The 16529-nt window shown below is 41.9% G+C and overlaps 2 protein-coding genes across 8 annotated transcripts in view; both read left to right on the top strand.

Moving 5' to 3' along the window:
- The window catches only part of r3hdm2 (R3H domain containing 2), a 42237-nt gene extending 34418 nt beyond the window's left edge, over positions 1–7819 (top strand). For all 7 annotated transcript variants that reach the window (XM_031840709.1, XM_031840498.1, XM_031840642.1 and 4 more), the window contains 9 exons: positions 383–518; positions 1894–2051; positions 2575–2714; positions 2977–3077; positions 3870–4039; positions 4246–4390; positions 5053–5144; positions 5481–5565; positions 6030–7819. In XM_031840709.1, the coding sequence (XP_031696569.1) occupies positions 383–518; positions 1894–2051; positions 2575–2714; positions 2977–3077; positions 3870–4039; positions 4246–4390; positions 5053–5144; positions 5481–5565; positions 6030–6418 (1416 nt within the window). In that variant the 3' untranslated portion in view covers positions 6419–7819. The remainder of the gene's footprint in view (positions 1–382; positions 519–1893; positions 2052–2574; positions 2715–2976; positions 3078–3869; positions 4040–4245; positions 4391–5052; positions 5145–5480; positions 5566–6029) is intronic.
- Positions 7820–8981: 1162 nt separating this feature from the next.
- Positions 8982–16469, top strand: LOC116383145 (SH3 and cysteine-rich domain-containing protein 3). The gene is given in 10 exon segments (XM_031846746.1): positions 8982–9037; positions 10735–10810; positions 12641–12751; positions 13372–13548; positions 13909–13957; positions 14218–14267; positions 14541–14641; positions 14730–14781; positions 15077–15214; positions 16374–16469. Coding segments are annotated over 10 exon segments (906 nt in total).
- Positions 16470–16529: the final 60 nt, after the last annotated feature.

Here is a 16529-nt window from a genome sequence, read left to right as displayed (position 1 = left end):
ATCTATATATATCTATATATATATCTATATATATATTCCATACTATATATATATACATTTATCTCTATCTCTATCTCTCTCTCTATCTCAACTCAGAAGGGCATCACATGTCAGTGGTGTTCTCAGAGCTTGTTTCTGCTGCCCCCATGTGGCCAATAAGTGAGTCATTGCAGGTGTAATGTGTCTAAACAAAATATTTGACAATTGCCGATAAGGCATAAAGAAGTAATGATGTGTTTTCAATACCATGAGAATATAGGAGGGTGGCCCCTGGTATTATCTCTGTGTGTGAACAGAGTTGAAGACACACAGAGCAATTATTCTTGTATCATCTTTGTGTATTTATTCATCTCTAAATATTTGTGTTGTTGCTTCTCTTCAGATACAGGTGTCCTACTATCCTCCTGGTCAGTATCCCAGCTCTGGCCAGCAGTACCGTGTGCCCCAGCCCATGTCCCACCAGGTGTCTTATCCTGCCCAGCGCACACAACCCATGCCTCAGCCCACACAGCAGTCAGGTCAGTACTGTAATTAACTGATAACTACATAAAGACTTATAATAAGTGTTTCCTGTGCGTTTTTTGTTTAAAATCATTAATTATTAAACACACTCTGTATTTAGTGTTGCATATTTATATTGAGAATGTTGTCACAAGAAATCAGAATAGAGCTATGACCATAACTTTTTTAACTTATTAGGAGCACCATCCAAAATGTGTCCAGAACGAGTTAATACACAGATACAGTCCACTTGGTTTTGTAACTGTAGTATGTTGTTACCTCAGCTAAAAACTGCTAAATCATTCTCAGTTTGAAGTCTTCCAGGTGAAAGGTTGATCGTAAACGACCTCGTCCCCGTATCGTTCTGCCAAGTCAAACATGCTCAGACCGAAATAGAGCTTTTTCCTTTTTTCAGGGAAAACCGCGACAGCTCAGTCTTTCATTTGGGGTCTGTCAAGGACAGGTTGTCTGTGTTTGTACAGCAACTGATTACTCAGATCCATCATGTCAGTTTCAGTCAGTGTGACTTTCCATCAATCGATGTGAAGATTTCCATTTAACATACTTAATTGAAACTTAATTGGTATGAAGTGTGTTTGGCTTCTGAGTTCCTCTTCAATTACTTCTGGGTATTGAAACCATTGTTTTTATCAAAATAAAGCGCTATAGGTATATGTTGGAGCCATAATGTGGTGTTGTAGTTTTCTTTTGTCTTTGAGGGAACACGGGGTGGGTTTACACATGCAGTTCTGACATTGTACACTGGGTGTCACATTGACATAAAAGTGCATATAGGTAAGTGCCTGGTGATGAGAATGGGAAGCTAACAGTTTGTAACCGTGTCATTCAACGTGTCAGCCAGCGTGTCAGCGTGGCGTGTCAAGGTGTTGTCATGTAGTGTCCTGTGCTGTTCTGTTATGGTGTCAATGTGCAAACGGAACAAATGGATCAACGGATCGAAAGATGCAGTGCACTGGACAGGCATTTGTGTGTTTGTGGCATAGAACACGCATCCGAACAAGTTCTCCCGTTCGCCCCCCAGTGGCTTTAAGATAAAATTGGATATTTGTTAAAGTCACTACAATAAATAAATATAAACTCAAAAAGTAAAGAGGTTGTCCAGAGGGATGTCTTCTTTTTCTTTTTGCTCAAAGGCCAAAATTGTGGCAACTTGATGGTAGAGGCGCTCAGCAATGCAGAAACGCTTCACTCTGGTTCAAAACAATTACAAAAAGCTGAAAATCTGTTTGTTGAAGTCTACTCTAATGGTTTTCCCCTCAAAGGCAACGGCCCAACTACCCGTCGTCTCTTATTGTCTTCTCTTGTACTGGACCCTTCGTTTATCACACTGCTCTAGTTTCTCTCATCTAACTGTTTGTCTGTTGTCATCAGGTCTCCAGACGATGATGCCCAGCCAGCAGCCGAGCTACCAGGGTATGATGGGTGTGCAGCAGCCCCAAAACCCTGGTCTGCTTAACTCCCAGAGGGCCGGCATGGGAGGACAAATGCAAAGCATAATGGTTCAGTACCCACAGATGCCATCATATCAGGTAGCAACGGTTTTAAATCGGCTTTAGGACAACATTAATAAAAGGGTACAGATGAACAGTTTTATTGTTATCAGTAAGAAAATGAGCCTTGCCTGGTGTGCTGAACATTTCAGCCCCACCAGTGTACACATGCATGTGGCTGATCTTAAGTTAAACGGCTCCATCTGGTGCTCATGTAAAGCAACAGTTCATGTTGGAGAGTCAGACGAAGCTGAATGACCATTAATCTTGATCCACTAAAAGATAGAATTGCTCTTTTTGTGGGCTTTTGGGACATGTTTCCACAAGCGTGTTTCTCTATGTACGCCGTTCTGTTCTTTAATGTGTAAAATATCGGATTTGTGGATTTGTGTTGTTTTGACAATATGTGTGTGGTCGGCATTATTCTCCCCACATTCCCGTCAGCAGCTGGATTTGTTTTGTGTATACTTGGATACGGATGATGACGTTCTGAATAATCTTTTATTTTGACTACTGATATTGGTCTACAGTATTTCACAAGTAGTCTTTCTGTGTTTTCCAGGTTCCAGTGGGAAATGAAAATCAGCAGGTGGTGCAGCAGCAGTACCAGCAGCAGGTGATGGTTCCAGTCAGCCAGTCTGTCCAGGGGCCCATGCCCGTCTACTACAGTGTTATTACACCCACACAGCAGAACAGCACAAGGTATGTCTGAATACATGATATATGCACTAATGAGTTGGCAGTAGTGTCCAACCATTTCAGATCGCCACCGTAACTGTTAGCAAATATGTTGTGTGTTTTAGCAGAGCCGTGTACAGATGTGATGTACTTACAAATGACCGCAAAACAAACGTAACACCTTGGTATTCGTGATTTTCTTCATTATGTGGGCCTCTATCCTCCTGTATGAGTGTGTGTTGCCTCTCCCCATGCATTTATTTCTCCTCTGTGTCTAACCCTGCAGCCCGGCAGTAGGTTACCTGCAGCCCCCCAGCTCTGAGCAGTATCAGATCACACAGTCGCCGTCCCCTTGCAACCCTCAACAGTTGCAGCAGCAATATTCAGGTGAGACTCGGTGTCAAGAAGCAGCAAAGTGGCCATTAGGAAAACATTTTATGACTAACGGATGAAAAATGATTTCAGCCTTTTTGAAAAAGATTTTATTTTGCTTTAATTAATTTTATCTTATTTGTGAGCATTATTCTACCAAAGTGAATGCCTGGAGTATTTTGAAATTCAGTGGTATCCACGTGTGCAACAGAATCAGGTGAAAGGTATTCAGGGTAAGGTTCAGATGAAGGTACACAGGGTTCACACGGTGAGCACGTAAATCGATGTCCGTAACAAGGGAATGTTTGAAGAAGTCAGAGAAAACCTACACGTCAGAAAGACCTTGTGCTCCCGTTTGGCCTTAAGTAAATGTTGATGGTGATCATGGTCACTTCATCCTTTCAACCTCTGCTCTAGTTTGTGTCCTTTACTCTGTATGTTTAGTCAGTTTCTCAGACCGCTTTATGTTGGTAATTTGCTTTAAAATTTATATTTCAGGCTCTGTTTTCAAACCTGAGACTAAATTCAACAAAAGCTTTAGGGCTTTTTGAATTTAACAAAAAGTCATCATCTTATTGATGTTTAGAATAATGAATGTGTTTGATATTCTGGCATTTGATTTCTTAAAGGGATAGTTGAGATTGTTTGTAGTGGGGTTGTATGAGGCACTAGTCGGTGTGTATTACCTACAGTAGATGCCGATCGGCTAGTACTTGCCGATACAAAGTCCACTGCATTAAACTATAAACAGCAATATCTCAGTTATCTATAATTAAATTACCTGTTTATCTGTGTGCTCTCTCTCAGGAGTACCGCCTCCTGGGCCCGGGGTGATGGTCATGCAGCTCAGCGTCCCCAATGGGCCACAGCCTTCCCAGAACCCTCCTCTGGTCCAGTGGAACCCATGCAAGTACTACAGCATAGAGCAGAGGCCCAGCAAGCCAGGGGAGCTGTACAAACCGGACAACACTCCACAGGTACACACGAATGCACATGAAGGGTAGCGTTATTTTAAATAAATGTGAAGGATCTCATGAATCCAGACTGTAACTTACAAATCCAGTCATTCGTCTTCAAGGATTCGTTCATTAGCAGCCCCCTAGTGGCCAACAGGAGGACTGACACTGACGTGACCGGTGTGTGTCACATGATTTCTTATTTTTCCTCTTCTCTTTGTGTCCAGGCCAGTACTCAGCTGACGAGTCCCCTGACCTCCCCCACTCAGTCTCCCACCCCGTCTCCCTCCGGCAGCGTCAGCAGCGTCTGTCCAGGCCTGGGACCGTTGCCCCTCATCTCCCAGTTCCCCCGGCCAGGAGGATCCGCTCAAGGTACGCATGAACGCGAGGCATGAAAGCTTGTATACATGTGGCCACATCTACACAAATATCAACCAGGTTGTTTCAGGTTTCTCCTTTTTAGTTCACAGCAGGAAGAGTAGTTCCTGCTGTGGAGTAGTGGCTTTTGGCCCTGAACCAATAGCCTCAGCAGGTTCAAACTGGGCCACCAGGTCAGACCTCCTGTACCCACACGTGGCTTCACCTCATCCCTGTCCTCTGTCCGATATTGACACACAGAGCCACAATGCCTTTACTGATAAACAGACCCACTGTTTGGAACGCATGATTACACATACAGACAGTCTTGCATCAGTCTGCAATCCACGCAAGGTCACCATGACACACATAATGAGAAAATACTGTAGGTAAGAGCTACATTAGGCCCACTGAACCTTTTCTAAGGCTTTGGATGCTTATTAGCAGTTATTTTCTTTTTACTCGACAAGTTGTTGAAAGAGAATCTTGAATGTGAAATGGAAGTTCCATTAAAGCCTTCATCCATCTGCTTGTTTAATGATCTACGTTAGTGTATTTACATTCTTCACAATGTGTGGTAATATGGTTCACCTGACCTTTTGTTACTGAGGCAATGCAACTCTACTTTGAAGTATGTTCAGGATTGATGATTTTAACTGTGAGCTGTTATTGTTAAGGTGACGGGCGCTACTCTCTGTTGGGGCAACCTCTGCAGTACAGCCTGTGTCCTCCACTAATGCATGGCCAGTCCTCCTACAGCTCCCATCAGGTCAGTGCTGGCAAGACTTTGTACCAATATGATTCAAAGGCTGTGATATTGACAGGTCATGATATTCTTTTAAACAAGCCTTCTAGTTGGCCAATATGCATTAAGAAGCTAACAGTCTTTGAAAATTGAACCTGCTCTGATTGACAAGACATCTCGAGCATGTATTGTTTCTGTAATTCAGTTTATTTCTGGCTTGAATAGAGCCGTCATGAATTCCATGCTAAAAACTTAATTAAATACACCACCAGGTACATAACTTTGTTTTCTGAGTGTGAATTCTGTCTCTGCAGCATGTTGTGTAGCCAAAAGGTAATATCTGTGTTATAATGTGTTCAGGGCCAAGGAGTGATGAAGCACGGGGCACGGGGGAAAAAACAAACACTCAAATCTGCATCGACAGATCTCGGCACAACTGATGTAGGTAAGTCGGAGATGCGTCATCACAGAACCAGAATATCATCCGCCCCCGTTATTACATTCTGCCTGCAGGTATAGTTACACTCACCATGTGATCTTTCATTTTTAGAGAATGTGATGAGTAGATGAACTCACCTGAGCCCTATATCGGCCTTATTGCTGATTTTCCTGTATTTCTTTCCTCACAAACTCCATTAAGTATACCTCGAGTTGTTGAAACTACACTGACACGCGCTCTCAGCACTGCATTCAAGTGTAGTTCAACAGCCGTGGCAAATTTAATTGAAGTATCCTTGGAGCTGTGCAAACATGATTGCACGAAGCGAAAAGTCTTCAGCCGACACAGGCGAGCAAACACACACAGCGTGTCTCTGGATCAGGTGCTTGAAGTCTACAAAGACACTTCCTGAGCAATCAAAGCCGCTAACATCTTCTCTCTCTGGCTCTCCTCCTCTTCTCTTTGTCCAGTGGTGAGTCGAGTACTCGAGGTAACGGACCTGCCAGAGGGCATTTCACGTCCAGAGGCCGAAAAGCTCTTCAACCAGCTGTCGATGTGCGGTGCCAAGATCCAGTGGCTGAAGGAGCCCCAGGGAGGCCGAGGAGGAGGCTGTGGCCCCTGTCCTGGTGCGGTCCCCGCCGGGCCGGGAGCCGCCGGTGGGCTCGTGGCCGGCATGGGAGCGAAGGGCGACTGCGGCGACCCGGCTCACCTCTACACGGTAGTGGCAGTGTTCCCCAGCACCATGGCCGCCCAGAGTGCTTCCTTCAAACTTAACAACAACGGGGCCAGCCTCTTCAAACTGAGGGCCGCCAAAAAGAACTATGACCTGCGCGTTCTGGAGAGAGCCAGCTCTCAGTGAAAGGAGAAGAGAGGGGGAGGAAAGGAAGGAAGCAAAAGAGAGACTCTTGGTGGAGTGGTGGAAAAGGAGGGAGGACTGAGGGGGACTGCTCTTAGTGTACAATTTAAAAACAAAAACAAATGAAACAAAAAAATACTTGAGTTAAATGTGTCAAATGTATAAAAGGAAAGAAGGTGTGAATTCTGAGGTGGCTGGTGTTTGGTTGCAGAAATGATTTAGTTTTTGTTTTTATTCATTGTTTTTGTTTTGTATTTATATAGCAGAAGAGCACACAAGACACACACGAGCATGTGTTTCACTGTTGCTGTGGAATGTGTGCTGCCATTATACAAAAACACATGAAATGCCACACACACACACACACACGCGCAGGCAACAGGGTCACGTAGCACATAACAGAAACACACTGGACAGTCGACCTCAGTCAGACCTTTTCCTCCTCCCTCTGCTCTCCAACCCTCCCTCCTCTTCCTGCCAACGCTTTCTCTCCTTCCCCAACTCTCCGTCACCCAGTCGTCTCTTGAGCTCACATATTTATACATTTTCAGACACACAGTTGCGCACTCGCTCAGCTCCTTTCTTGCCATGTCTCATACGGCCTGCTATCTTTCTCTGCTCCTCTGTCCCTCTCATTTACTCTCTCACTGCTCTCTCCACTCCTGCTTTCTCTTTGCCTTACTGCTGTTGTGGGTTTCTGTATTGCGCTGTTTTTTTTTTTTTGTTTTTTTTCTCAGAAGTTTTTTGTTATTTTTTTTTGGGATTCAATATATTTATACAAGTGATGTAAGGATTAAAAGAAAACTATATATTCAGTGATTTTTTTCTTTCTTTCTTTCCCCCGAGTGAAAAAGTTTAGGTCCTCCTTTATCCTTTACTCCTTCCCTCTTCATCCCCCTCTCCTCTTTCCTAGATTTGTTTCCTCCTTACTGCCCTCTACCTCACTTCTTCGGTCTTCTCCTCTCTCCCTAAACTGTCCCCCCCCCCCCCCGACGCTCCATTGTGTTTGCGTTTTTTCGTTGACAGCTGTGCAGAACGTATCAGAAGAAGTAGTTAAAGTGCACAATGTTTGCATATGTCTACTGTAAATTTTATTTAATCTGTTATTTTTTGTTTGTTTTTAAAAATATAAAAGTCAAGAAAAAATCTATCAAAACATCTGCTGTGTCATGTGGTTCATTGTTTGACTTTATTGTAGCTGACTCTAAAGTTTGAGCTGCAGAGAGCCTTGGTCTCCTGTGTGTGTGTGTGTGTGTGTGCGTGTGCGTGCGTGCGTGCGTCTGTCTGTCTGTCTGTGTGTGTCTGTGTCCTCAAACAATGATGCTCCTTGTGCCCTCTATGGAAGCATCTGCATTCATTTATTCAGGTTTTTCTTTTGATGTATTTATTCGTCTGTCCATGTGTGTGTTGTGGTTCAGGACATCTTGACATGTGGACTGGAGGAGCCAGTGATCGAAGCACAGAATAGAATTCATAGACGACTCACTCTGAACCACAGCTGCCACACATTAACTGCTAATAGTAAAACTGCTGAGTCCGCAGTCGAGTAAATCTATACGAGTTGCTCTGAGAATAACTTAAGTGTCGGAATGATAAGGTTTTAAGTGGATGTTTGACCTTAGAAACAGCAGTTGAAAAAACAATCTCAAGTTAATTGTCTGTTTTGTGGCTTTTAATCGTAAGTGATTTTCATCAGCAGATGCGGTTTTCCATTAAAATGAGCTAAACTCAGTCTGCTGATAACGATCATGTGGTACGATCGGAAGCGCCAGAACACTGTGTGTGTGTGTGTGTGTGTGTGTGTGTGTGTGTGTGTGTGTGTGTCCCGTCCTTCCTCCTGCGTCTCTCTCGCTGCCTCTCCTGTTTTCTCTCCAGCTGCTAACGAGATGAGGTCCAGTCATGCTGCTCATTGGTTCCCACAGACTTCCAGCTGGCCAATCATCAGTCGGGGCCATCAATTAAAGGCGCAAACCTCAGGAGATCCTTCTCTTTTGTTTACAGGAAAGAAACTCAGCATCTAGTTGAAACCATATATGTATTATATGCATATTTACAAGAGAACAGCTCATTGCTTTAATGTGTACACTATTGAATTGGAATCAGACCAGAGGAAGCAAGTTAGTTGCAGCAATATTTGAGCATTTTGAAGCTGTTTTGACAAAAAACCGAGTAAATAGATTATATGAAATTACCTCTCATCTTGTAAGGAATGAGCCAGTAAAGCCTTGCTTTTGCTGCTTTATCCGTCAAAGCACTTTGTAAACACAAGGTGTTAAAGGTGCTATATAGATAAATTATTATTATTGTTAAAGAGAGCACTGCTCTTTAGCAGCGTGTCAGTGGTGTCTTGTATGTAGGAGGGCAAAGCGTTCACCAGCTTCTTCATGTGTGAGTCCACAAAGATGTGAGACTTGAGATGAATCCTCAGATGTTAAGTTCAACTGTTACTGTTTAGTTTGGATACAACTTGTTGTATTTCTTTTTATTTCAACCACTAGATGGCGCCATGAACATGTTTCTGGAAATGTATAAAAAGTGGTTTGTAATTTGCCTAGGCCCAATCCCAATGTCCCCCCTAAACCCTCAAACCCGGAACCCTCAAGGATTTACTGACGTCACCTGGTAAGTGGTTGAGTGTGAGAGACTGTGAGGGCTTGAGATGGTGGGAATGGGACAGCACTTTGCTGCAACATATGTTACCATGACAACAAAAATATGATGTATAATTGTGTGTATTTATTGTATACTTTGTACTCCCTGATTTGAAAGTCTTCAGGCTCTTTCTTCACAAGATGAGAGGTAACTTCATATAATCTATTTACTTGTTTTTGTCAAAAAAGCTTCAATGACAAAATCAAATGTTTGATGAATAAATAAATAAATATCTTCTGATTTCATGTTTATTTTTTGTTCCATCTTTAACCCTTAATGTTTCTGAGTAAATTTAATACTCCAGGCTGAACACACGTGAGCAGTCCTCTTTGTTTACCTTTTGTTTTTTACGTCTCCATGCCACTGGTTACCCCGTGTTTAACGTCACATTGCAATGATTTGTGGGTAATTCCCTTCGGCTAAGTCAGCATACCATGCTGACTTACGGAAAGGGCTAATAAAGGGCTCAAAATGTCTGCGAGAGAGCCCTCAAACACTTGACGATTTGCCATTTGGACATGCCTAAACCCTCACAGACTTCGCGGGAGCGCGCCTCAAAGTCCGTGAGTCCGTAAGGGGGGGACATTGGGATTGGGCCCTAGAGTCCTTGCTCGGCCCCTGAAGAAGACACATGTGGAAACGTTGGGCTTTTGATTCAGCGCAATGTTGTTGAAATAAATAGAGCTTGATGAGCGTTCATGATGCGTTGTACCTCCATGTCAGCATGACATGTCCTGACAGCAGCAGGAGCCACCTTGCTTTGAGAGGAAGTGGATTTTAAGTTTCACGGTCAGTTGCATAAATGATCCATCCTCCCTTTGTCATCTTTTACTAATACCTGCTGGACACTTGTTAAGTGTCACTGAATGTTTTCTTGTTATTCTAACATGTAGAGCAACCTGAGAAGGGCAAAACCCCGTGTGTAAGTTTTTGCCATCTTTTACCAGGTTACACCGTTTAAACTTTGCTAAGATGAAGTGGCCTCTCCAGTGCAGACCTCAGCGTTCGCTGCGTCTTGAGGATAGCTACACTTTGTTCACTGATAACAAACGCAAGGCCAAACATGATGAGAAAACCTGTGAGATATTAATCAAACAAAAGAAATCTTTATCTCGATCAAACGTTTCTGGTTGATCATTGAATATAACCCGAGCACAAAGAAGTTGGATTTCAGAGGACACTTTTTGGGTATCCCTTCGCAGCAACAGAAGTGATGCTGGTCCTGACTCTGAATACCTGGAGGATATAGACCTCGACTGACCAAACGGCACCATGGCTTATTACGACTTGTAAATTCAATCTGCAGACAGAGCAGGAAAGGAGTAAATATATTTGAACTAGCTGCCTAATGCAGATAACTGATGGATAAATTACAAGGTGTTTGAGTACTATTAAAGCCAAGTTTTCCTTTTTTGTGATCTTAATAATCTAAAAAACAAAGGGAAGAACATAGGCAGTTGGAAATAATCAAATTGTACGGAAGGAATATCAAATTAAATGTAATATCATATACCAGAGAATCACATAAATAATACTTTAGAAAACTGAAATGTGACACTTAAGGCACTGATACTGTAAGACCACCATGAGAAATCTTAGCCACATATTGGTCTTTTGCATTCCAACATTTGCTTCTCAATGTGACATTTGCCACCCGGTGATGACAGGTTGGATGACAAGGACTCGGTGGATTTTTATGACAACCCCCCTCTGCCTGATGATGTGGTGAAAGAGGACAACGCGGTGAGACATCCAATATCAGGCAACATGTGGCACACAGACACACAGACACACACACACACACACACACACACACACACACACACACACACACATCAAGGGGCAGTTTACTGTTCATCAATGCCAAGTGACTCTGAACAAACAGTTTTACATGGCATTGAGAATTATTTCTGTCCAATCGACATATACTGTATTTTACTCATGTCTGCCTCATTGTTGATTCTTAAAAAAAAAATTCAGTGATGTTTTCTGCTAAAACAAATGTGATTCTTTTTTTTTTAATTCATCTCATTCGTGTTACATCTTCTATGTTGATAAATGTGATATTAATAACTATTTTAAATATTTTAAATAAGAAATTGGCTGAAATGGACATAAAAAGAAAACTGAACCTGAGCAGGAAGTAAATTCTGCTGCTGTTTTACAAAACATCGTAACAAATGTTTAAATCAAATTCAGGTAGTTTAAACTATCATCGTCTGATTCATACAGTTAACATACATCAGTCATGACAGTTAAGACACCTCTGCAGCACTCTGGAATTTGGTATCAGTTCAGTATTTTTACATCAAAAACACTTTGATAAAAAGCTGTTATATCTCTTAACAGTGAAGGATTTATACTTCATCTTTCAGTCCAAAATCACACTTTTTAGCGGTTTGATGAAGGTCAACAAAACCGAAAACTATCTGAGTAGTCAGATACCACTGGAGAAAAGTATTGTATGTATTTTCAGAGTATGAACTGGTCCTTTAACCTATCGATTTGTATTCATTCTGCCTAATTCCTTGTTAGCATATATACTTTTTAATACTTGATGTTTGGACAAATATCACGTCCTCTGTTTTTCTGCTCTCTTGATTTGTGAAAAATTGCTGAAGTGGGTTGGCATCAGTCAACTCTAAACTGCCGTATGTACTGAGACTTTGTGATGGGTTTGTTTAGGAATCCTGACAGCTAAATAGAGGGATTGTGCTGTAACGTGTGAACTGTCCCCGGAATTATCAGTTATTGTTGCGTAAATCCACAGCCTGGCGGCCACAGGACACCGCTGATCCTTCCAGTGAGGGAGAGTCGGATCCAGTTCAGTGTGTGTGTGTGTGTGTGTGTGTGTTTGTGTGTGTGTGTGTGTGTGTGTGTGTGTGAAAGAGAGACATCCACATGGCTCTGTTTGACTAGACTGTAGTATATTTAGGAGCAGCTATGTCAAGCTTTGTTACATTCAGTTGGGACTTCTGTTGGTCTTCGTTGAATGCTATTTTGAGATCTAAACCCTTTCAGTCCATCCCACCTGTGGATTGTGTGTGTGTGTGTGTGTGCATACAAAAAAGTGCACAAAAAAACCTCCCAGCTTCGTGCAAAATTACTTTCTAAACTCAATTTATGAATTTTTGTCAAATAAAAAAAGACATACAGTAGTTTTGACACGTGTTTGAATTGATTATTCATGGGTCTATCTCTGGCTGATATGACACAGCTCCATATGACTGTGGCTGAGACTGTGGGAGGTTCAGTATTAATAGCAGGGTTCTCATATAAACCTGACAGGCTGTGTGTGTTACAGGATACTGGGAATGTTAAATAAAAAAAGCAAACAGAAGAGAATAATTCAATGAAATCCCAAAACTGAATCTTATTCTGTTTGTTTTCTACTTTGCTTGAATGAAAACATATTTGTTTTCTATTCACCATTATTGTCCGTTATCTGCTGGCACACAACATCTAAGTTCATTGTGTTTCATTGTTTGTCTTCTAGCACAATACTGCTCATATATGACCCATCTTTATTCTGCTCTGTGGTGAATTTGAACCTCATTCCTCACCTGCATCTAGATATATTTCATCTATGACGAAGAGGTAGAGGACCAAGACAAAGACGAACCACCTCCTCCACAACCAGTCAAACCGGTCAATGACAGATCTCACAAAAATACCAAAATATTGGTAAATATTCTTCAACATGTGCAATTCTTTCCCAGCCTAATATTGAGTTTAATTTTTTAAAATCTTGACATGAAAGAGACGTTTTTGTCATGTAGATCAGCGGTGCATGTGTGTGATGGGGAGTTCATCTTCTCCGCTTGATGCTGTGGGACAGTTTTCACAAAGCCAGTATTTTGTGATGGCCTTTTGACTTGTTGCCAGCTATAGATCCTCAGGAGGTATAGGTGTCATCTTTACTTAGCCTGTCAGCGATGTGTCCAAGACAGAGGGATGTGACTGTCAAACTGATACTGAAGCCCAGGGTTTTTGAGATGGCTGTTGCTCCATCCTTCTAGAAAGTTTAAATAGAGGGGCCAGAAAACGTGAACATGATCAACCATCATTTCTCCACATTCCCTCCAGCAGCAGAGCTGACTGCCAGGCCGTTGGGACTTCTGTTTTGGAGCGATAAAAAAAGCAAATCAATAGTACCGATAGTTGTTGGAGTGCGACTGTGTTTCTCAGGCGTTCGGCTCCATGTCCTCACTTATTTCAGTGTCCGGATCTTTTCCCCGTCGTTGTTTTGGTGGATTTTTCCTTTTTAAACAATCAGGCCTGAAGTTAATCTTAAATACGTCTAGAACTGCACAATCACCTGCACTCGTGTTTTCTCTGTTGCATTATTGATGGATGACGTTCGACTGGCAGCACAGTTGAACCGCACTGACCCTGTGTTGGAGACGCTGTGTATCAGTGTGGTCATGCCCAACAAGGAGCGTAAAAAAGGTTCAGAGGACAAGAACGATGTGAGCATGAATGCACTAATAACATTTTTACAGCACACATCTATCTGTTCACATGGTGCAATTATTTATCGTGTTAAAATATCGTCGGTTTCTAGAATGGCCTGTTATATGGACGGGTCACTCTAGCCCTGACTGTAGGTCACCGGGTTGGTTCGTAGAATCTTCTTTTGAGTTGTTTTATTTCCTTTACTGTTAAAGTACGTTGTTTTTACTGATTTTTCTCTCCTTTTGTCTTCTTCAAATTTATTTTGTATGTCTATTTTAATCTGATTGTTAAAGCACAATTTAGTTATAAGATGTGTGACAATAAGTTCTAAATATATTTACTACATATTGTTTATCTTAAATTGTTCAAATGATGATGATGATGAGGATGATGATGAGTCCCAGCCCAAACAGGCGGATGAAGGAGGTGAAGGAGGTAAAGTGTGTGCTGAACAGCTGGCAGCATTGTAAAGGCTTAAATCTTTCCCTGGTAGATCAAAACATTGCTTGTTATATTAAATTAGCTGGCAGCCGTCATTACAATATGCTGATCTTTTTCCAAACCTTTGAATCCGTTTGTTTTTGATCCAGCACCTGTAGAATTACATCAAATATGTGTTACAGTAAAGGAGATACAATATGTAAAGGTCAATCATTTGTTTGTCTCGTTTTTTGTAGTTGTTTGTTGTCTGCCAGCAAACTCAGAAGGGGACAAAAGAGAAGACAAGTTTCCTGCTGATGACAGTGTGCCGGTGATGACCACAATGATCGATGAAAACTATAATGAAAGCTGATCAATTAATGAATGATGAACAAATGTATCCATTTCTTGTCATCTATTCAATTAATTGCCAACAATTAATTGGTTACAAGTCAAAATTCTCTGATTCCAGCTTCTTAAAGGTGAATATTTTCTGGTTTCTTTACTCCTCTGTGACAGTAAACTGAATATATTTGAGATGTGGACATGACGGGTGATGTTAAGTCAGCACTGTGCTTTGTATGTTTGTTCTCATCAGAGTAAAAAGCTTCAGCCGGGGAAGATCGGCGCGTTCAGTCAGTGTCACTACTATCTGTCTCTGTACCGCTTCAAAGAAGAGAAGGACGATCTGGATGTTCAGTAAGCCTGGCCGTCTCACTTGCACCAAACATACTTTTTTGTGTCATTGTTAAATTTTTAGATATTTAATATCCTGTTTGTTCCCAAGTGCTGTTGACCGCATCACAGTGATGGATGACTCCAATGAGGAATGGTGGAGAGTGAGTCTTAGATCTGTTTCCTCGTATTACTCACAGGGATGTCAAGGTGATGTTTTCAATCCTGCCTGCTCTCCAAAAGTTATGAAATTGTACTTGCGTTCATGTTTGCGTTTATCAACTTCCAAGTCAGCTACATTTGAGCTTTGTGTTCATTATTTATGTAGTTGTAAAGTCAATCGACAATCAAGGGACCAAAAGGGAAAACAACGTAAACGCTGATAGTTAGAGCTGCAGCTCACATGTTGGAGAGCTTCTGGTTTACAGTGATATTCTTTTAAATGTTTGGCTCCAACAGGGGAAGATCGGAGCGAGAACAGGCTTCATATCTGCCAACTACATCATCCGAGTGCGAGCAGGAGAAAGGGTCTAGAAGGTGACGCGCTCCTTCGTTGGCAACAAAGAGATGGGCCAAATCACTCTGAAGAAAGACCAGGTTAACACCCAAGCACACCCGCGCACACACGCACACACATGTGCACACACTCAGATGCATGATTATATAACCAAACCATTAATGCCTCCACTAATAAACCTAATCCCAGTCTTATCTGTAAGCTGAACACACTAAAATAATAAAGAGTCAAGAAGTTGCAATAAGTTTGTTTCTTTTTGTGACTGTGAGGACAGTTGATCCTCATAGGTGCAGAAACACAAACACACTCTATACTTTACACACAAATACACAGGAGTGATGTCCGCACCAGCATGCAACCATAAGCTCTGGCCAGTTCTCAAATCAATTCTCGATAGATTGTTGTCTTAATTAAAGCCAAGCTTAATCCACTCTCTTACAAACACTGAGGACTGTTGAAGTTGAATACTACTTAATAATAATTATTAAACACTGATCCAGAGGAGGAAAATAACAAACGCAGTAATTATGCAGTTCTTTACACCGGGGGGTTTCAAAAAGTGAATTAAAAGAAAAACACAGGGTGCTTTCCTGTTCAATGAATTAAACATGGTGTAGTTACTCACCTAAATACAGCCATCATGTGCGTCATGTTGACATGAAGAGACAGATGTTGCAGTGTCACTGACTTCTGTTCAGTCACTAACCTCACAGTTGCCATAAATTAACTCGAGGACTAACTTTAAAATTCCTGTTGCTCTTATGAAGACATGGAAACTCTTCAGCTGCATGCATTGCTATCTGCTACAGTGTCTTCATCGTGTCATGTGGTGCCAAAGTGGGTAGTTTTCCACTTCTACACATAGTAGCTTTAACAAATCTGCAAATCAAGATTTGAAAAGTTCAGGGACAAATTTTGAGCGACACGTAATCTACATATAGCTATTAGGGTCAAATCCTTTTCATGATTAGTCGGTGAGATTTTACAAATTGCTTTTTTGAACATCTGCAGAGACAAAATTCTTCTTACAGTCTCCAAACATGTTTTACATGCAAATTTCTGTTCATCACTTGCCATTGAGACTTGTTCTGCTTTTAGAAATTGGTCCCTGTGCACTCTCGAATGTTGAATTGCAAAGACTTGTGTGCAGTCAAGCATCGAGGAAAACAACCAGCCTACACTTGAGGAAGATATTTTTCATTTTCCCAGTCTAAGTGTGTTTGTCGTGCGTGTCCTCAGATTGTAGTGAAGAAGGGTGAGGAGGTCGACGGCTACCTGAAGGTCAGCACGGGACAGCTCGGCTTCTTCTCCGCCAACCTGCAGCAGGAGATCTGAGGAGGCACCAAACTCTCGGCCAGCCTCCTTCCCAGTTTCATCCCCTGCTGTTTGCTGACA

This window comes from Anarrhichthys ocellatus, unplaced genomic scaffold, assembly GCF_004355925.1.
Source record: "Anarrhichthys ocellatus isolate YVR2014 unplaced genomic scaffold, GSC_Weel_1.0 scaffold1, whole genome shotgun sequence".
Classification (NCBI taxonomy): domain Eukaryota; kingdom Metazoa; phylum Chordata; class Actinopteri; order Perciformes; family Anarhichadidae; genus Anarrhichthys; species Anarrhichthys ocellatus.
The sequence above is the reverse complement of the archived record's forward strand: the minus strand, read 5'-3'. Positions and strand labels throughout refer to the sequence as shown.